Raw genomic sequence first — 17,984 nt, 5'->3', positions numbered from 1 at the left:
GGAGAGTCCCACATTGTGCATGACTGTGTGTTGTGGGACAGTTTAAAAGGGTTTCATACTAAACAGCAATTAGCGTGTGTGAGCTGATGTATTCCTGTTGTGTGTTGCCTGTCAGGTCACTGTCCCCCTGAGTCACCTGATCAATGCCGTCCAATACCTGAAGACTGCAGTGGGCAGCAGCAATGCCGCTGCTAAACCTCAGCATAGAGAGCATGCCTTGGAACAGGACTTGCAGAGCACGGAGGTAAATGCACATGCACACGGCCTACAGCTTGCAGATCTGCAAAGCAGCTGGCAATACTGTTCTGTCCAACTGTCATGGGCAGCCTAGCTATATGGAAAACAAGGGGATTTCTGTATCCATAAGTGGCCATATACATTGCTTTCGGGAAGTATTCAGACCTCTTGACTTTCCACATTTTGTTACATTACAGCCTTATTCCAAAATGGATAAAATATATTTTTTCCCCTCAATCGACACACAAAACCCCAGAATGACAATTTGAAGTAGGTTTTAAGACATTTTTGCTAATTTATTACAAATTTTAAAAAACAGAAATGCCTTATTTACATAAGTATTCAGATCCTTTGCTATGAGACTCGAAATTGAGCTCAGGTGCATCCTTGAGTTGTTTCTACAACTTGGAGTCCAATTAAATTGATTGGACATGATTTGGAAAGGCACACACCTGTCTATATATAATGTCCCACAGTTGACAGTGCATGTCAGAACAAAAACCAAGCCATGAGGTCAAAGGAATTTTCCGTAGAGCTCCACGACAGGATTGTGTTGAGGCACAGATCTGGGGAAGGGTACCCCAACATTTCTGCAGCATTGAATGTTCCCAAGAACACTGTGACCTCCATCAATCTTAAATGGAAGAAATTTGGAACCACCAAGACTCTTCCAAGAAGCGGCCGGCCGGCCAAACTGAGCAATTGGGGGAGAAGGGCCTTGGTTGGGGAGGTGATCAAGAACCTGATGGTCACTCTGACAGAGCTCTAGACTTCCTCTGGTGGAGTGCTGCAGAGATGGTTGTCCTTCTGGAAGGTTCTCCCATCTCCACAATCAGGCCTTTATGGAAGAGTGACCAGATGGAATCCATACCTCAGTAAAAGGCACATGACAGCCCCCTTGGAGTTTGCCAAAAGGCACCTAAAGACTCTCAGACGATGAGAAACAAGATTCTCTGGTCTGATGAAACCAAGATTGAACTCTTTGGCCTGAATGCCAAGCGTCACATCTGGAGGAAACCTGGCACCATCTCTACAGTGAAGCTTGGTGGTGGCAGCATCATGCTGTGGGGATATTTTTCAGGGACTGGGATGATCATAATCGACGGAAAGATGAATGGAGCAAAGTACAGAGATCGTTGATGCAAACCTGCTCCAGAGCGCTCAAACTTGGGAGAACCCCAAATACAGGTGAGCCAAGCTTGTAGCGTCATAGAAGACTTGAGACTGTAAACGCTGCCGACGGTGCTTTAACAAAGTACTGAGTGACTGGTCTGAGTACTTACATAGATGTGATATTTCAGTGTTTTTTATTTGTAGTAAATTTGCAAAAATTTCTAAACCTGTTTTTGCTTTGTTATTATGGTGTATTGTGTGTAGATTGAAGGGGGGGGGGATTTAATCAATTTTAGAATAAGGCTGTAACGTAACCAAATGTGTTAAAAATCAAGGGGTCAGAATGCACTGTATGTAACCTTTTGAAATGTTTGAATCCTTTTAAAATTTAGTATAATTTGTGGATTCAAATAAAGCATTTTAAAGTGTGTTCTGTGTGTGTACCTGTACTTTATATATACCAGTACTGTACTGGTATCCTTTTGTATATAGACAAGTTTTTATTTTATTTGACCTTTTTATTTAACTTGGCAGGTCAGTTAAGAACAAATTCTTATTTTCAATGACTGCCTAGGAACAGTGGGTTAACTGCCTTGTTCAGGGGCAGAACGACAGATTTTTACCTTGTCAACTCGGGTATTCGATCTTGCAACCTTTCGGTTACTAGTCCAACACTAACCTGTGTGTGTAGCCAAGTTATCATGTGGATTTATTACTTGTTATTATTTTTCTATTTCTAAAATAAATCTCTCTACATCGTTTGAAAGGACTCATAAGTATGCATTTCACTGTTAGTCTACATTTGTTGTTTATGAAGAATGTGACAAATAACATTTGATTTGTATGCGTAGCCCACGTGGAGCCTGAGGGACCTGGGCCTGTCTGACCTGGGCGTGGGGCAGCTGGATGAGCTAATAAGCGCTATGGTACCACGTCTGAGTCAACAGGGGGCGCTGTCCTCATCCAGCCCCAGCCAACAGGCCTGGGGGACCTCTCACCTCTCCTCACATTCCTTCTTCCACAACAAGCATGGTGAGGCAAAGGACACATCTACAGTTGAAGTCGGAAGTTTACATACACTTTGGTTGGAGTCATTAAATCTTTTTTTTCAACCACTCCGCAAATTTCTTGTTAACAAACTATAGTTTGGAAGTCGGTTAGGACATCTACTTTGTCCATGACAAGTCATTTTTCCAACAATTGTTTACAGACAGATTGTCACTTATAATTCACTGTATCATAATTCCAGTGGGTCAGAAGTTTACATACACTAAATTGACTGTGCCTTTAAACAGCTTGGAAAATTTCCAGAAAATGATGTCATGGCTTTAGAAGCTTCTGATAGGCTAATTGACATCATTTGAGTCAATTGGAGGTGTACCTGTAGATGTATTTCAAGGCCTACCTTCAAACTCAGTGCCTCTTTGCTTGACATCATGTGAAAATCAAAAGAAATCAGTCAAGATCTCAGAAAAAAAATTGTAGACCTCCACAAGTCTGGTTCATCCTTGGGAGCAATTTCCAAACGCCTGAATGTACCACGTTCATCTGTACAAGCAATAGTACGCAAGTATAAACACCATGGGACCACGCAGCCATCATACCGCTCAGGAAGGAGACTCTTCTGGGAAGAATCACAGAACAACAGCAAAGGACCTTGTGAAGATGCTGGAGGAAACGGGTACAAAAGTATCTATATCCACAGTTAAATGAGTCCTATATCGACATAACCTGAAAGGCCGCTCAGCAAGGAAGAAGCTACTGCTCTAAAACTTCCATAAAAAAGCCAGACTACGGTTTGCAGCTGCACATGGGGACAAAGATCGTACTTCATGGAGAAATGTCTTCTAGTCTGATGAAACCGAAATGGAACGATTTGGCCATAATGACCATTATGTTTGGAGGAAAAAGGGGGAGGCTTGCAAGCTGAAGAACACCATCCCAACCGTGAAGCACAGGGGTGGCAGCATCATGTTGTGGGGGTGCTTTGCTTCAGGAGGGACTGGTCCACTTCACAAAATAGATGGCATCATGAGGTTGGAAAATGATGTGGATATATTGAAGCAACATCTCACGACATCAGTCAGGAAGTTAAAGCTTGGTCGCAAATGGTTCTTCCAACTGGACAATGACCCCCAAGTATACTTCCAAAGTTGTGGCAAAATGGCTTAAGGACAACAAAGTCAAGGTATTGGAGTGGCCATCACAAAGCCCTGACCTCATCCTATAGAAAAGTTGTGGGCAGAACTGAATAAGCGTGTGCGAGCAAGGAGGCCTACAAACCTGACTCAGTTAAACCAGCTCTGTCAGGAGAAATGGGCCAAAATTCACCCAACTTATTGTGGGTAGCTTGTGGGAGGCTAGCTGAAACATTTGACCCAAGTTAAACAATTTAAAGGCAATGCTACCAAATACTAATTGAGTGCATGTAAACTTCTGACCCACTGGGAATGTGATGAAATAAATACATGCTGAAATAGATCATTCTCTCTCCTATTATTCTGACATTTCACATTTTTTAAAATAAAGTGGTGATCCTAATTTACCTAAAGACAGGGCATTTTTACTAGGAATAAACGTCAGGAATTGTGAAAAACTGAGTTTAAATGTATTTGGCTAAGGTGTATGTAAACTTCCGACTTCCACTGTATATAGATAATGACTATAGTAACCCTACTGCTGGTTAGTGAGTAGTAACCCTACTGCTGGTTAGTGAGTAGTAACCCTACTGCTGGTTAGTGAGTAGTAACCCTACTGCTGGTTAGTGAGTAGTAACCCTACTGCTGGTTGGTGAGTAGTAACCCTACTGCTGGTTGGTGAGTAGTAACCCTACTGCTGGTTGGTGAGTAGTAACCCTACTGCTGGTTGGTGAGTAGTAACCCTACTGCTGGTTGGTGAGTAGTAACCCTACTGCTGGTTGATGTGTTTCCCAAAAACTAAATTAATCTTGTACAAATGATGAGCTTAATGCTAAACATGATCTTTTTGTTTTTGGGAAACTCACCCGGTAATTGAACAATTAGCTGTAACCCGATTTCAGATTTATCTGAGTTTAAATCGCCTTTTGTGTAGGGCCCATATCAAAGGGTGTGTGGGGGGTTGACTGCATGTTATTGCAGTATAGATATGATATATGACATATGATTCGCTTATGATAAGTGTTTGTTTTTGTGTTTTTTTTGTATAGCACTGATTGATGTCTATTATAGAATTAATTTAGTATCGTATTTCAATGAATGAGTTGATTTTTGAGACAAAATCACTAATTAAATCCTAACTATTGGGTGGAATATGCACATCCAACCCTCCTTCCATTGTCTTTGTAGGGTTCTCTGGTGGTAAAATGGGCACCTCCTACCCTGTTTTCTGCAAACAGATCCCTTCCCCTCTTCAGGCAGTTTGTACAGAGCTCCGCTATTGGCCAGGTAATCAAAGATAATTTTATTATATTATTTTGTAATTAAGTGACTAATAAATATCCAGCAAAAATCCCAGCGCAGTTCTCCTGCAAATGCATGTCAACAGTGGCATATGCTTGTGACATCCATTTTAAATGGGAGCCTATTCTACCGTTGCTATTGGTCTATTGTAGAGGAAGAGATAATTGTGTAGTTTAGAGTGTGTAGTCTTAGAGTGATTATCTTAATTTACCGAGGTTAGCTAGCCAGCTATTTGTCGTCCTTAACGTAGGAGACACTGCTAGCTAGCCAACAGCTAGCCAACGTCCACCGAATTGAACTTCCTCACTCAACAACCCGGTCGCATTCCGCTTCGCTCCACAGGTAGTATCACATTTTCATTTCATTTCATTACAGTACAACGGTTTGATTTGTTTGATCGTAGCTAGCTACATAGCTAGCTACATAGCCGTCTTTGTATCAAAGATAATTGTGTAGTCTAGAGCGATTTTCTAGGTTAGCTAGCCAGCTATTGTCGTTCTTTTAACGCAACGTAACGTAATCAACACTGCTAGCTAGCCAGCTAGCCCCCGAATAACGACTTGATTAGTGTAGTGTCAACAACGCAGCCACTGCCAGCTAGCCTACTTCAGCAGTACTGTATCATTTTAATCATTTTAGTCAATAAGATTCTTGCTACATAAGCTTAACTTTCTGAACATTCGAGACGTGTAGTCCACTTGTCATTCCAATCTCCTTTGCATTAGCGTAGCCTCTTCTGTAGCCTGTCAACTATGTGTCTGTCTATCCCTGTTCTCTCCTCTCTGCACAGACCATACAAACGCTCCACACCGCGTGGCCGCGCCACCTAATCTGGTGGTCCCAGCGCGCACGACCCACGTGGAGTTCCAGGTCTCCGGTAGCCTCTGGAACTGCCGATCTGCGGCCAACAAGGCAGAGTTCATCTCAGCCTATGCCTCCCTCCAGTCCCTCGACTTCTTGGCACTGACGGAAACATGGATCACCACAGATAACACTGCTACTCCTACTGCTCTCTTCGTCCGCCCACGTGTTCTCGCACACCCCGAGAGCTTCTGGTCAGCGGGGTGGTGGCACCGGATCCTCATCTCTCCCAAGTGGTCATTCTCTCTTTCTCCCCTTACCCATCTGTCTATCGCCTCCTTTAAATTCCATGCTGTCACAGTTACCAGCCCTTTCAAGCTTAACATCCTTATCATTTATCGCCCTCCAGGTTCCCTCGGAGAGTTCATCAATGAGCTTGATGCCTTGATAAGCTCCTTTCCTGAGGACGGCTCACCTCTCACAGTTCTGGGCGACTTTAACCTCCCCACGTCTACCTTTGACTCATTCCTCTCTGCCTCCTTCTTTCCACTCCTCTCCTCTTTTGACCTCACCCTCTCACCTTCCCCCTACTCACAAGGCAGGCAATACGCTCGACCTCATCTTTACTAGATGCTGTTCTTCCACTAACCTCATTGCAACTCCCCTCCAAGTCTCCGACCACTACCTTGTATCCTTTTCCCTCTCGCTCTCATCCAACACTTCCCACACTGCCCCTACTCGGATGGTATCGCGCCGTCCCAACCTTCGCTCTCTCTCCCCCGCTACTCTCTCCTCTTCCATCCTATCATCTCTTCCCTCTGCTCAAACCTTCTCCAACCTATCTCCTGATTCTGCCTCCTCAACCCTCCTCTCCTCCCTTTCTGCATCCTTTGACTCTCTATGTCCCCTATCCTCCAGGCCGGCTCGGTCCTCCCCTCCCGCTCCGTGGCTCGACGACTCATTGCGAGCTCACAGAACAGGGCTCCGGGCAGCCGAGCGGAAATGGAGGAAAACTCGCCTCCCTGTGGACCTGGCATCCTTTCACTCCCTCCTCTCTACATTTTCCTCTTCTGTCTCTGCTGCTAAAGCCACTTTCTACCACTCTAAATTCCAAGCATCTGCCTCTAACCCTAGGAAGCTCTTTGCCACCTTCTCCTCCCTCCTGAATCCTCCTCCCCCTCCTCCCTCTCTGCAGATGACTTCGTCAACCATTTTGAAAAGAAGGTCGACGACATCCGATCCTCGTTTGCTAAGTCAAACGACACCGCTGGTTCTGCTCACACTGCCCTACCCTGTGCTCTGACCTCTTTCTCCCCTCTCTCTCCAGATGAAATCTCGCGTCTTGTGACGGCCGGCCGCCCAACAACCTGCCCGCTTGACCCTATCCCCTCCTCTCTTCTCCAGACCATTTCCGGAGACCTTCTCCCTTACCTCACCTTGCTCATCAACTCATCCCTGACCGCTGGCTACGTCCCTTCCGTCTTCAAGAGAGCGAGAGTTGCACCCCTTCTGAAAAAACCTACACTCGATCCCTCCGATGTCAACAACTACAGACCAGTATCCCTTCTTTCTTTTCTCTCCAAAACTCTTGAACGTGCCGTCCTTGGCCAGCTCTCCCGCTATCTCTCTCAGAATGACCTTCTTGATCCAAATCAGTCAGGTTTCAAGACTAGTCATTCAACTGAGACTGCTCTTCTCTGTATCACGGAGGCGCTCCGCACTGCTAAAGCTAACTCTCTCTCCTCTGCTCTCATCCTTCTAGACCTATCGGCTGCCTTCGATACTGTGAACCATCAGATCCTCCTCTCCACCCTCTCCGAGTTGGGCATCTCCGGCGCGGCCCACGCTTGATTGCGTCCTACCTGACAGGTCGCTCCTACCAGGTGGCGTGGCGAGAATCTGTCTCCTCACCACGCGCTCTCACCACTGGCGTCCCCCAGGGCTCTGTTCTAGGCCCTCTCCTATTCTCGCTATACACCAAGTCACTTGGCTCTGTCATAACCTCACATGGTCTCTCCTATCATTGCTATGCAGACGACACACAATTAATCTTCTCCTTTCCCCCTTCTGATGACCAGGTGGCGAATCGCATCTCTGCATGTCTGGCAGACATATCAGTGTGGATGACGGATCACCACCTCAAGCTGAACCTCGGCAAGACTGAGCTGCTCTTCCTCCCGGGGAAGGACTGCCCGTTCCATGATCTCGCCATCACGGTTGACAACTCCATTGTGTCCTCCTCCCAGAGCGCTAAGAACCTTGGCGTGATCCTGGACAACACCCTGTCGTTCTCAACTAACATCAAGGCGGTAGACCGTTCCTGTAGGTTCATGCTCTACAACATCCGCAGAGTACGACCCTGCCTCACACAGGAAGCGGCGCAGGTCCTAATCCAGGCACTTGTCATCTCCCGTCTGGATTACTGCAACTCGCTGTTGGCTGGGCTCCCTGCCTGTGCCATTAACTAGTTGCTCCTACCCTCTACTTTTTTGAACATTTTGTTAAAAATCGCGCAACATTTCAGCGCCCTGCTACTCATGCCAGGAATATAGTACGTTCATATGGTTAGAATGTGTGTATAGGAAACCCTCGGACGTTTTTAAAACTGGTTAAATCACGACTGTGGCTATTACATAACGTGCGTTACATCGGAAAGCGCAGGAAAACCTGATCACAGAAAATGGAAATAAATATCCTTGCGCCACTTCCAGCAATTGTTAACAGTGAGCCGAATTAGATAAGACCGAGCATTCAACTCCCACAGCATCCCCATGTAGTCGAGTATCTTGTGAATTTAATCCTCTTTGATTCTTGGTTGAACCGAAAGAGGGGCACGACGTACCTCCGGTCTCCGCCCAGATCATTCCGGAAGAGCTCTCTCCTGAAATTTTTTCCAAGACGACAGCTAATGAATGATATGTACATCGCCTACGGATGATTTTTATCGCTTATTAATGTTTACTAATACCTAAAGTAGCATTACAAACGTATTTCGAAGTGTTTTGTGAAAGTTTATCGTCTACTTTTTGAATTTTAAAAAATGACGTTACGTTGTGAAATCGCTGTTTTTTTCGTTTATCACACAGTCTACATATAACGATATCTTGGCTTTATATGGCCCGATTTAATCGAAATAAAGACCCAATAGTGTTTATGGGACATCTAGGAGTGCCAACAAAGAAGATGGTGAAAGGTAATGACTGTTTTCTATTTTATTGTGCGGTTTGTGTAACGCCGAAATGCTAATTATTTTGTTTACGTCCCCTGCTGTGCTTTTGTGTTGTAGTGTATTGGTGCATGCTATCAGATAATAGCTTCTCATGCTGTCGCCGAAAAGCATTTTAAAAATCTGACTTGTTGCCTGGATTCACAACGAGTGTAGCTTTAATTTGATACCCTGCATGTGTATTTTAATGAACTTTTGAGTTTTAACTAATACTATTAGCATTTAGCGTAGCGCATTTGCATTTCCAGAGCTCTAGTTGGGACGCAAGCGTCCCAGGTAGAGGTAAGAGGTTAAACCCCTACAACTCATCCAGAACGCCGCAGCCCGTCTGGTGTTCAACCTTCCCAAGTTCTCTCACGTCACCCCGCTCCTCCGCTCCCTCCACTGGCTTCCAGTTGAAGCTCGCATCCGCTACAAGACCATGGTGCTTGCCTACGGAGCTGTGAGGGGAACGGCACCTCAGTACCTCCAGGCTCTGATCAGGCCCTACACCCAAACAAGGGCACTGCGTTCATCCACCTCTGGCCTGCTCGCCTCCCTACCACTGAGGAAGTACAGTTCCCGCTCAGCCCAGTCAAAACTGTTCGCTGCTCTGGCCCCCCCAATGGTGGAACAAACTCCCTCACGACGCCAGGACAGCGGAGTCAATCACCACCTTCCGGAGACACCTGAAACCCCACCTCTTTAAGGAATACCTAGGATAGGATAAAGTAATCCTTCTCACCCCCCCTTAAAAGATTTAGATGCTCTATTGTAAAGTGGCTGTTCCACTGGATGTCATAAGGTGAACGCACCAATTTGTAAGTCGCTCTGGATAAGAGCGTCTGCTAAATGACTTAAATGTAAATGTAAATGTAAGAGTTCGTTCAATGAAATGGAGGGCATGGCGTTTGTCTGCTGTTTTTGACAATCACTCACCCATATTTGAGTGCTATCATGAACACCTAAACTGCATTCATATTTACCAAACATCTTTCTACTTAGAAATGTGTAGTTTTGATTTTATATGTGTTGAACATACAGTATGTGTACTTGTTTCCAGTGTGGATCCAGAACAGAGGCTTTAAAACACTAGGGAAACACAAGCGACTGCAGGCAGGCTTTGAGCGTCCCATTGAATCAGATGGCTTTACACCCTCCTTTATGAAGGTGAGACCACTGGTTTGTCTGTACTCTGTCATTCTCTGGATAGAGTACCTGGCTCTTGTTCATTAGGCCACACCATAGAAAAATGTTTGGAAATGTTTTAAAATGGGGGGGGGTGTATTTTTATATCTTATTTGACAAAGATGAATGTTATCTTCCAGATGTTTTCCTACTGAACATGCTCCTGGTTTTATTGTAAACATATCTGACTGTTGTCTCATGCAGGGCTTCCTGACGCGTGATAAGGGGATGGAGGTGGAAACCTTGGACAAGCTTATGAAGAACAAGAATATTCCTGATGGGCAGCAAGATTCTTTCAAGACCGGGTTTGCTGAGGGCTTCCTGAAATCCCAAGCTCTGACACAGCGCACACAAGGCAAGTGTACACTATACAACACTACACTACAAGACCAGGGTCATGCTCAGTAAGACACATGGCGAAACGGAAAACCAAAACGGGTGTTCTTAACGGAACAGCTCAGGTAGTACCTCCTTCGTTTCACAACATTGTCTAATGTTTCTACTGCCTACTAAACATTACCTAGGTGTACGTTATCTTCCAGAAAAATGAAAGTCACCAGCTCTACTCTTCTTGCAGTGAGCATTAAATGACCACGGTTTCAGCTTGCAGCTTTCCCGTATTGAATGAAAGTGGATTGAAACTCTCATCTTCTCTGCAGACTCTCTGAGGAGGACGAGGCTGGTCCTGCTGGTCCTGCTGCTCCTGGGACTCTACGGCCTCTCCAAGACCCCCTTCCTATCGGGTAAAGGCTCCTTTTCATTTTGTCCATCTCTCTAATCAAGCTTGAAGTCCTTCGCTCTAGCATGCAGCTTGGCGTGTACTTTTTAAAGCCGCAATCTGTAGCTCGCATTTTAGTCAAACTTCACTCTTCGCTGCAGAGGGTTGGGCTAGGAGAAACGTAACCAGTGTTAAATTCATACACAGTCCATGAGTGACCAGTTTTTGAAGCTGTATATTGTCTGGTTTAAAGTAACATTCTTTATAAGTCAATGGGTAGCCTATGTAATTCATTCATTCAAATGACAGTTGAACAGCATCCCAGATTGAGCCTTTACCTCTTTGCTGATGCGCTCAGAATCTAGCAAGTTTGAGTAATCAAGATAAATTGATGATAATATAGTTTTTTTTTTTTTTTTTTACCGAATGCTTCTTAAAGACGGTGATTTGTTGCCAAACTAAAATAAATCTAACCATAGCTAAGAACGCTTTTGCAGTGTGATTTCCGAGCAGTGTGATTTCGAACCTTAATCTAACCGTTCTGGACAGTACGATTCCGAACCACATCAGGCCTGGACTCAGCGGTGGACCCTGTCCACATGAAGAACGTGACGTTTGAGCACGTCAAAGGGGTGGAGGAGGCCAAGAACGAGCTGCAGGAGGTGGTGGAGTTCCTCCGGAGCCCAGAGAAGTTCACCGTCCTCGGAGGGAAACTGCCGAGAGGTGCAGTAGACCGTCAAGCTCTTTTTATGGCCTTTAGTTGATCAGGGTTGTGTTCATTAGGCACCAAATAGAACAAAAAGACTGACTGGAAGAAGAAGGACTATGTGGATTTGTCCAGTAAGAAACGTTCATTTTTGTTTTCTGTTTCAAAACATTTATAAAAAAATGTAACCATTTTGGTGCCCTAATGAACACAACCCAGGTGTAGACTGAACAATTCTGAATTATAGAAGTTGTTTAGGCAGGAACACAATCTTCCCCTCATGGAAGATGAAAATGGTGCCATTAACTTTGTTGCCACTTTAATTGGCTATTTCTTACAGTTAGTTACATATCTTATTATTTACTTCCACATTGAATTTCAATCTAATATTTTAGAGTCAATATTCATAAAAAGGTCTACTTTGTTAGGTGAATATTGTATTACTGTATATTACCTATTACAGTTGTTCTTATCACTCTCGCTCTCTCTACGTCTGTCTGTCTGTGTGTGTGCAGGGATCTTGCTGGTTGGCCCTCCTGGTACTGGGAAGACTCTGTTGGCCAGAGCTGTGGCTGGAGAAGCCAACGTACCATTTTATTATGCCTCTGGCTCTGAGTTTGATGAGATGTTTGTGGGGGTTGGAGCCAGTCGCATCAGGAACCTCTTCAGTGAGTCCCATCTCCTCTTCTAGTCTCCATTCATTCCTGGCTTCCAACCCTGAACCTAATATTGTAATTTTCACTGTCTTTTAACATTTTTTTTTTAACCCAAACCTGGTCGCAACGATTGATTTGTCATAATTTATCAACCGTATATCTGAGGCCCTAGACTTCAACCCACCCTCTCTATACGTTACATCTGCAGAGGAAGCCAAAGCAAACACGCCGTGCGTGATCTTCATTGACGAGTTGGACAGCGTTGGAGGGAAGAGGATCGAGTCTCCCATGCACCCCTACTCCAGACAGACCATCAACCAGCTACTGGCTGAGATGGACGGGTATGTTTCCAACGGGTTCTCCTGGGTTGTGTTCGGTGAGGAGAAACATTTTATAAAACAAAGCCAAATCGAGGATCTACGTGAGATTGTCCAACAAGAACACGTTTTTTTTATTTTTTTTTAAGTTGCAAAATGTTTCCCGTAGAAAACACGACCCTACTTTCTGTGTGGAGAAACGTGACATCCCAGTGGGCACAGATGTCATTTCAACATCTAGTTCAACAACAAATGTCAGTCATTGGATTTAGGTTAAATGTTGGAAGAAAAAAATCCCAGAATTCCTGTTGACTTTATGCAAATCAGTTTTCCACATTGATTCAACTTTCTTCTTTTTTTTTTTATGATGTGGAAACAACGTTGATTCAATCTGTTTTTTCCCCCCCCAGTAGGATGGATACACCGACTTCCCTGAACGTGTCACAATTGTCGCCCGCAGGTTCAAACCAAACGAAGGGGTCATTATCATTGGAGCGACAAACTTCCCCGAGGCTTTGGATAAGTATGTTAAGCTTTATTCATCTCATAATAATGTTGCTCAATGAAATGTCTGTCTTAAAATTAAATGTTTTTGTTACAGGGTTTCATTAGTTGTCATGAGTACATATTGACTTGCCATGTTAAAACTAACCTAAAGTCAGTGAAACTCTGTCACTCCCTTCCCTCCCCTCCTTAGCGCTCTGATTCGACCGGGACGTTTCGACATGCAGGTCACCGTTCCCAAGCCAGATGTGAAGGGGCGCACAGAGATCCTCAACTGGTACCTTAGGAAGATTAAAGTAGACCCTGGTACGTGAGCAACACACATGTGTGACCTATGTTGATCATAGCTTGAGTCTATTGCTGATGAGTAATAGCTTCACACAAGTGAATCTGCTGGGCTAAATGCTAAATGGGTACTTGCAAATAAACTATGGCTATATGAGAATCTTAGTGGCAACATGCTAATGGCTGTATGCTAATAGACTATGGCTACTTGCTAATAGCTACATGCTAATGGCTGCATACTTGTAGACAATGGCTATATGAGAATCTGCAGTGGCAACATGCTAATCGCTGCATGTTAATAGCCTACGGCTACATACTAAAAGAGAAGAACGTGCTAGTAAGACACACCATAGTTGACCTAGCTTAGCTGTACCTATTCCTGCTAACGACCTGGCTTCCTCATGCAGATGTGGAGGCTGGGATCATCGCCAGGGGAACAGTGGGCTTCTCTGGGGCCGACCTGGAGAACCTGGTCAACCAAGCGGCTCTGAAGGCGGCGGTGGACGGCAAAGACATGGTGACCCTCAAAGAGCTGGAGTTCGCCAAGGACAAGATCCTCATGGGTGAGCTCTGCTGTAGGAATGGGGACGAAATAGATATATACCCTTTTCTCACAAATCATGCCCCAGCCCCAACCTCCTAGCCACCTGTTTAGATCTGAGAGGGTTAGATGGGCTACCACCCTATTGCTTACACCCATCTTGCTCTCTGATAGGCCAAGTGGAATTGCCACCATATTGCTTATACCTGAGCCTCGTATACCCAGACTTGAGTTCGGAGTCCAGGTAGAAACTAGTGACGCCTTGCCACTATCAAACCGATAAAATATTTAATATGGGTGGAGTTCCAAAGAGACATTTCAACAACCACAAAAATCTGACTTGCAACAAGCCAGCATGAATAAGATGCAGAACGAATGCTGCATAAACCCGAGACGCAAGGACATGCCTCTCCTGAGGAGAAACATCATTTCTACTTATAGACAATCAAATGCCCGTGCTGAATGCCACAGGCTCTCTGACCGCTCTCATTCAAACAAAACAAAAATCACTCCAAGTTTTCTGAGCTAGAAATGTATACATGTAAAAATATATATATATATATATATATATATTGTATTTTTTTTGGGGGGGGAATAAAAGACTGTTATACCAGGAAATCATCTCCCAAGTATTCCCACCCATTATAGAGAGATGTGATCATATATAAATGTAAACAAGGTTTGAAATGATTATGGTTTAGTCAAATATTATATCTGTTTGGGCTTCTTGCCATCAATTTGCAGTTTATTTTAAATGATGTTCCCGGCCCACCGTCAATCCACTCAAGAGAAAAACCGTCACGCTGCTGAATCTAGTCGATAATACGTAGGAGTTTATTTGGGATTCGGGGATCTTTGAGCAGGTTTTTGGAAATCAACTCTTCTTTCGGTCTCGCTTACCTCCCACAGGCCCAGAGAGGAGGAGTGTGGAGATAGATAAAAAGAACAAGGAGATCACGGCGTACCACGAGTCTGGCCACGCTATCGTGGCGTACTACACCAAGGATGCCATGCCCATCAACAAGGCCACCATCATGCCCAGAGGACCTACGCTGGGTCATGTAAGTAGGACTGGAAATAGGGACATTTTAAAATCTATAGAAAACAAGATGGGAAGAGAGGGCTACAGACCAGTAGCATTTCACTGTAGTGCTTACACCGTGTCCTGTGCACTAAGGTTATTATAGACACACACACACACACACACACACACATCTCCCATCCTCTCACCTCACTGTTTTCCCTCAATTCCAACAGGCTGTTGTGACTTGGATTTAAAAGGAATAGCACAGAGTCAGGTGCAAAGAATATGGTTGAAGGAAACTCTCTCACCCGTGTCTATACCAACCCAATGCTTTTTTTATTTACTTTAGGAGTACATACCTGTAAGAAGAATCCAGCTAGCGAGCTGATTTGTTGTCAGCTACTGATGGTGATACACAAGCTAGGCCTATTTTAAACATTGCCTTCTCTTGACTGCGTTTACCTGCCACAGTAGCTTGGAAATCAATGATGTGTAAAACCTTAGATTGCTGATGCTAATGCTAATGCTATCTACGTATTGGCCATTTGAGAGGCTTTGAATACTTTCAGGATAAAAGAAAAGATTTATAATTTAAATGTTGTTTTTCTAACATAATATAATTTAAATGTATACATTAAGGTATAATATGTGTCAGAATGAATTTAGACATTAATAAATTAATTTCTTTAGCTTCCAAAATCTTTTTTACAACCGAGGACCAAGATGTGTATAAACCCTGGATGGCTTTATACACATCATTGTTGAAAACGCCCCAAAAGCTTGAAAACCCGATTACAGTTTTTAAGTTCAGAAAAACTGAACGTAATTCATGCTTTTTTTCATTATTTTATTTTATTTATTCTTTGATTTTATTCTTATACCACATTTTGTTACAGCCTAAATTAAAAATTAATTACATTTTATATATTTTTTTCTCAAGCATCTGCACACAATACCAAAACATGTTTTTTTTAAAGAATTTCTTTGCAAATTTATTGAATGTAATACAAAAATATCTAATTTACATAAGTACTCACACAACTGAGTCAATACTTTGTAGAAGCACCTTTGGTGAATACAACTTTATGTCATTTGGGGGTATGTCTGTATCAGCTTTACGTCATCTGGGGGTATGTCTGTATCAGCTTTGAGTCGTCTGGGGGTGTGTCTGTATCGGCTTTGAGTCATCTGGGGGTGTGTCTGTATCGGCTTCACACATCTGGATTTGGGGATTTTCTCTCACTCTTCCTTGCGGATTTTTCTCAAGCTCTGTTAAGTTAAATGGGAAGTCTCAGTGAACAGCAATCTTCAAGTCTTTCCACAGATTTTCAATAGGATTCATGTCTGGGCTTCTGTTGGGTCACTCAAGGAATTTTACATTCTTGTTCTGAAGCCATTCCAGCATTGCTTTGGCTGTATGCTTGGGGTCATTGTCCTGTTGAAATATAAATATTCAACCCAGTCTAAGGTCGTTTGCACTCTGAAGCAGGTTCTCATCAATGATTTACCTGTAATTTGGCTTCATTCATTGTTCCCTCCATCCTTACCAGTCTCCCAGTCCCTGGTGCTAAAAAGTATCCCTGTAGCATGATGCTGCCACCACCATGCTTCACAGTAGGGATGGTGGTAGACGGGTGATGAGCTGTGCCTGGTTTTCTCCAGACATAATGCTTTGCATTCAGGGCAAATATAAATTTTTGTGTCATCAGACCACAATCTTTTGTCTTATGATCTGTCTTTCATGTGACTTTTTGCAAACTCCAGGCATGCTGTCATGTGCCTTTTTCTCAGGAGTGACTTCTATCTGGCCACTCTCCCATAATGTCCAGATTGGTGAAGTGTTGTAGAGACTGTTGTTCTTCTAGCAGGTTCTCCCATCTCCGCCAAGGAACTCTGTAGTTCTATCAGTGGTCATTGGGTTCTCAGTCATCTCGCTGACCAAGGTCCTTCTTGCCCGGCTGCTCAGTTTAGTCGGGCGGACAGCTCTAGGTGGAGTCTGGGTAGTTCCATATTTTTTTTTCTCAATTTCCCAATGATGGAGACCACAGTGCTCCTGGAAACTTTAAACACTCAAGCGATTGTTTTATACCCTTCCCTCATCACAATTATATTTTGGCAATCTACGGACAGTTCCTTGGACTTCATGGTATAGCTTCTGCTCTGACATGCACTGTCAACTGTGGGACCTTTCACTGAGTGTACAAAACATTAAACACCTATTTCCATGACAGACTGACCAGGTGAATCCTGGTAAAAGCTATGATCCCTTATTGATGTCACCTGTTAAATCCACTTCAGTGTAGATAAAGGGGAGGAGACAGGTGAAATAATAATTTAAGCTTTGACATGGATTGTGTATGTGTGCCATTCAGAGGGTGATTGGGGAAGACCATATTTAAGTGCCATTGAACGAGGTATGGTAGTAGGTGCCAGGCGCACAGGTTCAAGTGTGTCGAGAACTGCAACGCTCCTATGTTATTCATGCTCAACAGTTTCCAGTGTGAATCAAGAACGGTCCACCACCCAAAGGACATCCAGCCAACTTGACACAACTGTGGGAAGCATTGGAGTCAACATGGGCCAGCATCCCTGTGGAACACTTTCAACACCTTGTAGAGTCCATGCCCTGACGAATTGAGGCTATTCTGAGGGTAAAATGGGGTGCAACTCAATATTAGGAAGTTGTTCTTTAATGTTTTGTACACTCAGTGTATATAGACAAATGTTTTTCTTTCTAAATCATGTCCTAACAATTGAATTGGCCACAGGTGGAATCCAATCAAGTTGTAGTGCCATCTGAAGGATGACCAAAGTGAAATTGGATGCAAATGAGCTCAATTTGGAGTGTCATGGTGAAAGGATGTAAATACTTACGTAGATATTTATTTAATTTGCAACAAATTTGCCAAGATTTGTAAAAACATATTTTCAATTTGTCATTTTGGGGTATTGTGTGGGGGAGGGGGGTGGGGGGTCTATTTAATCAAGTTTTAATTCTGGCTGCCTGTAACGCAGAAAAATGTGGAATAAGTCGAGGGGTATGAATACTTTCTGAAGGAGCTGTAGGTTATCTGGACCTCCATGTGTTTTAGGAATCCATTCCACTGAGCCAATACCACAAGGCCTCGTTTTGATATAATGAAAAGTGCCTTAGTCCTCCTGTGATTTTGTCAATAGTTTTTTAAAATGTTTTTCTGAAAACATTAGTTGTGAAATGGTTGGTTCCATTCCCCACCCCACTGTCTTCCA

General features: G+C 43.8%; 1 protein-coding gene across 3 annotated transcripts in view; it reads left to right on the top strand.

The window, feature by feature from the left end:
* The window catches only part of LOC115115263 (ATP-dependent zinc metalloprotease YME1L1-like), a 42,247-nt gene that overhangs the window by 14,313 nt on the left and 9,950 nt on the right, over positions 1-17,984 (top strand). The window contains exons 2-15 of one of the 3 annotated variants that reach the window (XM_029643760.2): positions 116-244; positions 2,202-2,382; positions 4,677-4,775; positions 9,860-9,966; positions 10,189-10,339; positions 10,644-10,727; positions 11,252-11,425; positions 11,924-12,076; positions 12,273-12,405; positions 12,842-12,904; positions 13,079-13,191; positions 13,578-13,733; positions 14,621-14,772; positions 15,085-17,661. In XM_029643760.2, the coding sequence (XP_029499620.1) occupies positions 116-244; positions 2,202-2,382; positions 4,677-4,775; positions 9,860-9,966; positions 10,189-10,339; positions 10,644-10,727; positions 11,252-11,425; positions 11,924-12,076; positions 12,273-12,405; positions 12,842-12,904; positions 13,079-13,191; positions 13,578-13,733; positions 14,621-14,772; positions 15,085-15,123 (1,734 nt within the window). In that variant the 3' untranslated portion in view covers positions 15,124-17,661. Of the gene's footprint in view, positions 1-115; positions 245-2,201; positions 2,383-4,676; positions 4,776-9,859; positions 9,967-10,188; positions 10,340-10,643; positions 10,728-11,251; positions 11,426-11,923; positions 12,077-12,272; positions 12,406-12,841; positions 12,905-13,078; positions 13,192-13,577; positions 13,734-14,620; positions 14,773-15,084; positions 17,662-17,984 lie in introns of those variants that run through there. The other 2 variants (XM_029643759.2, XM_029643758.2) reach the window with 2 other exon arrangements.

The sequence above is a fragment of the Oncorhynchus nerka genome, linkage group LG20 (assembly GCF_034236695.1).
Source record: "Oncorhynchus nerka isolate Pitt River linkage group LG20, Oner_Uvic_2.0, whole genome shotgun sequence".
Lineage (NCBI taxonomy): Eukaryota > Metazoa > Chordata > Actinopteri > Salmoniformes > Salmonidae > Oncorhynchus > Oncorhynchus nerka.
Note: the sequence above shows the minus strand (reverse complement) of the source record. Positions and strands in the feature narration are given on the sequence as shown.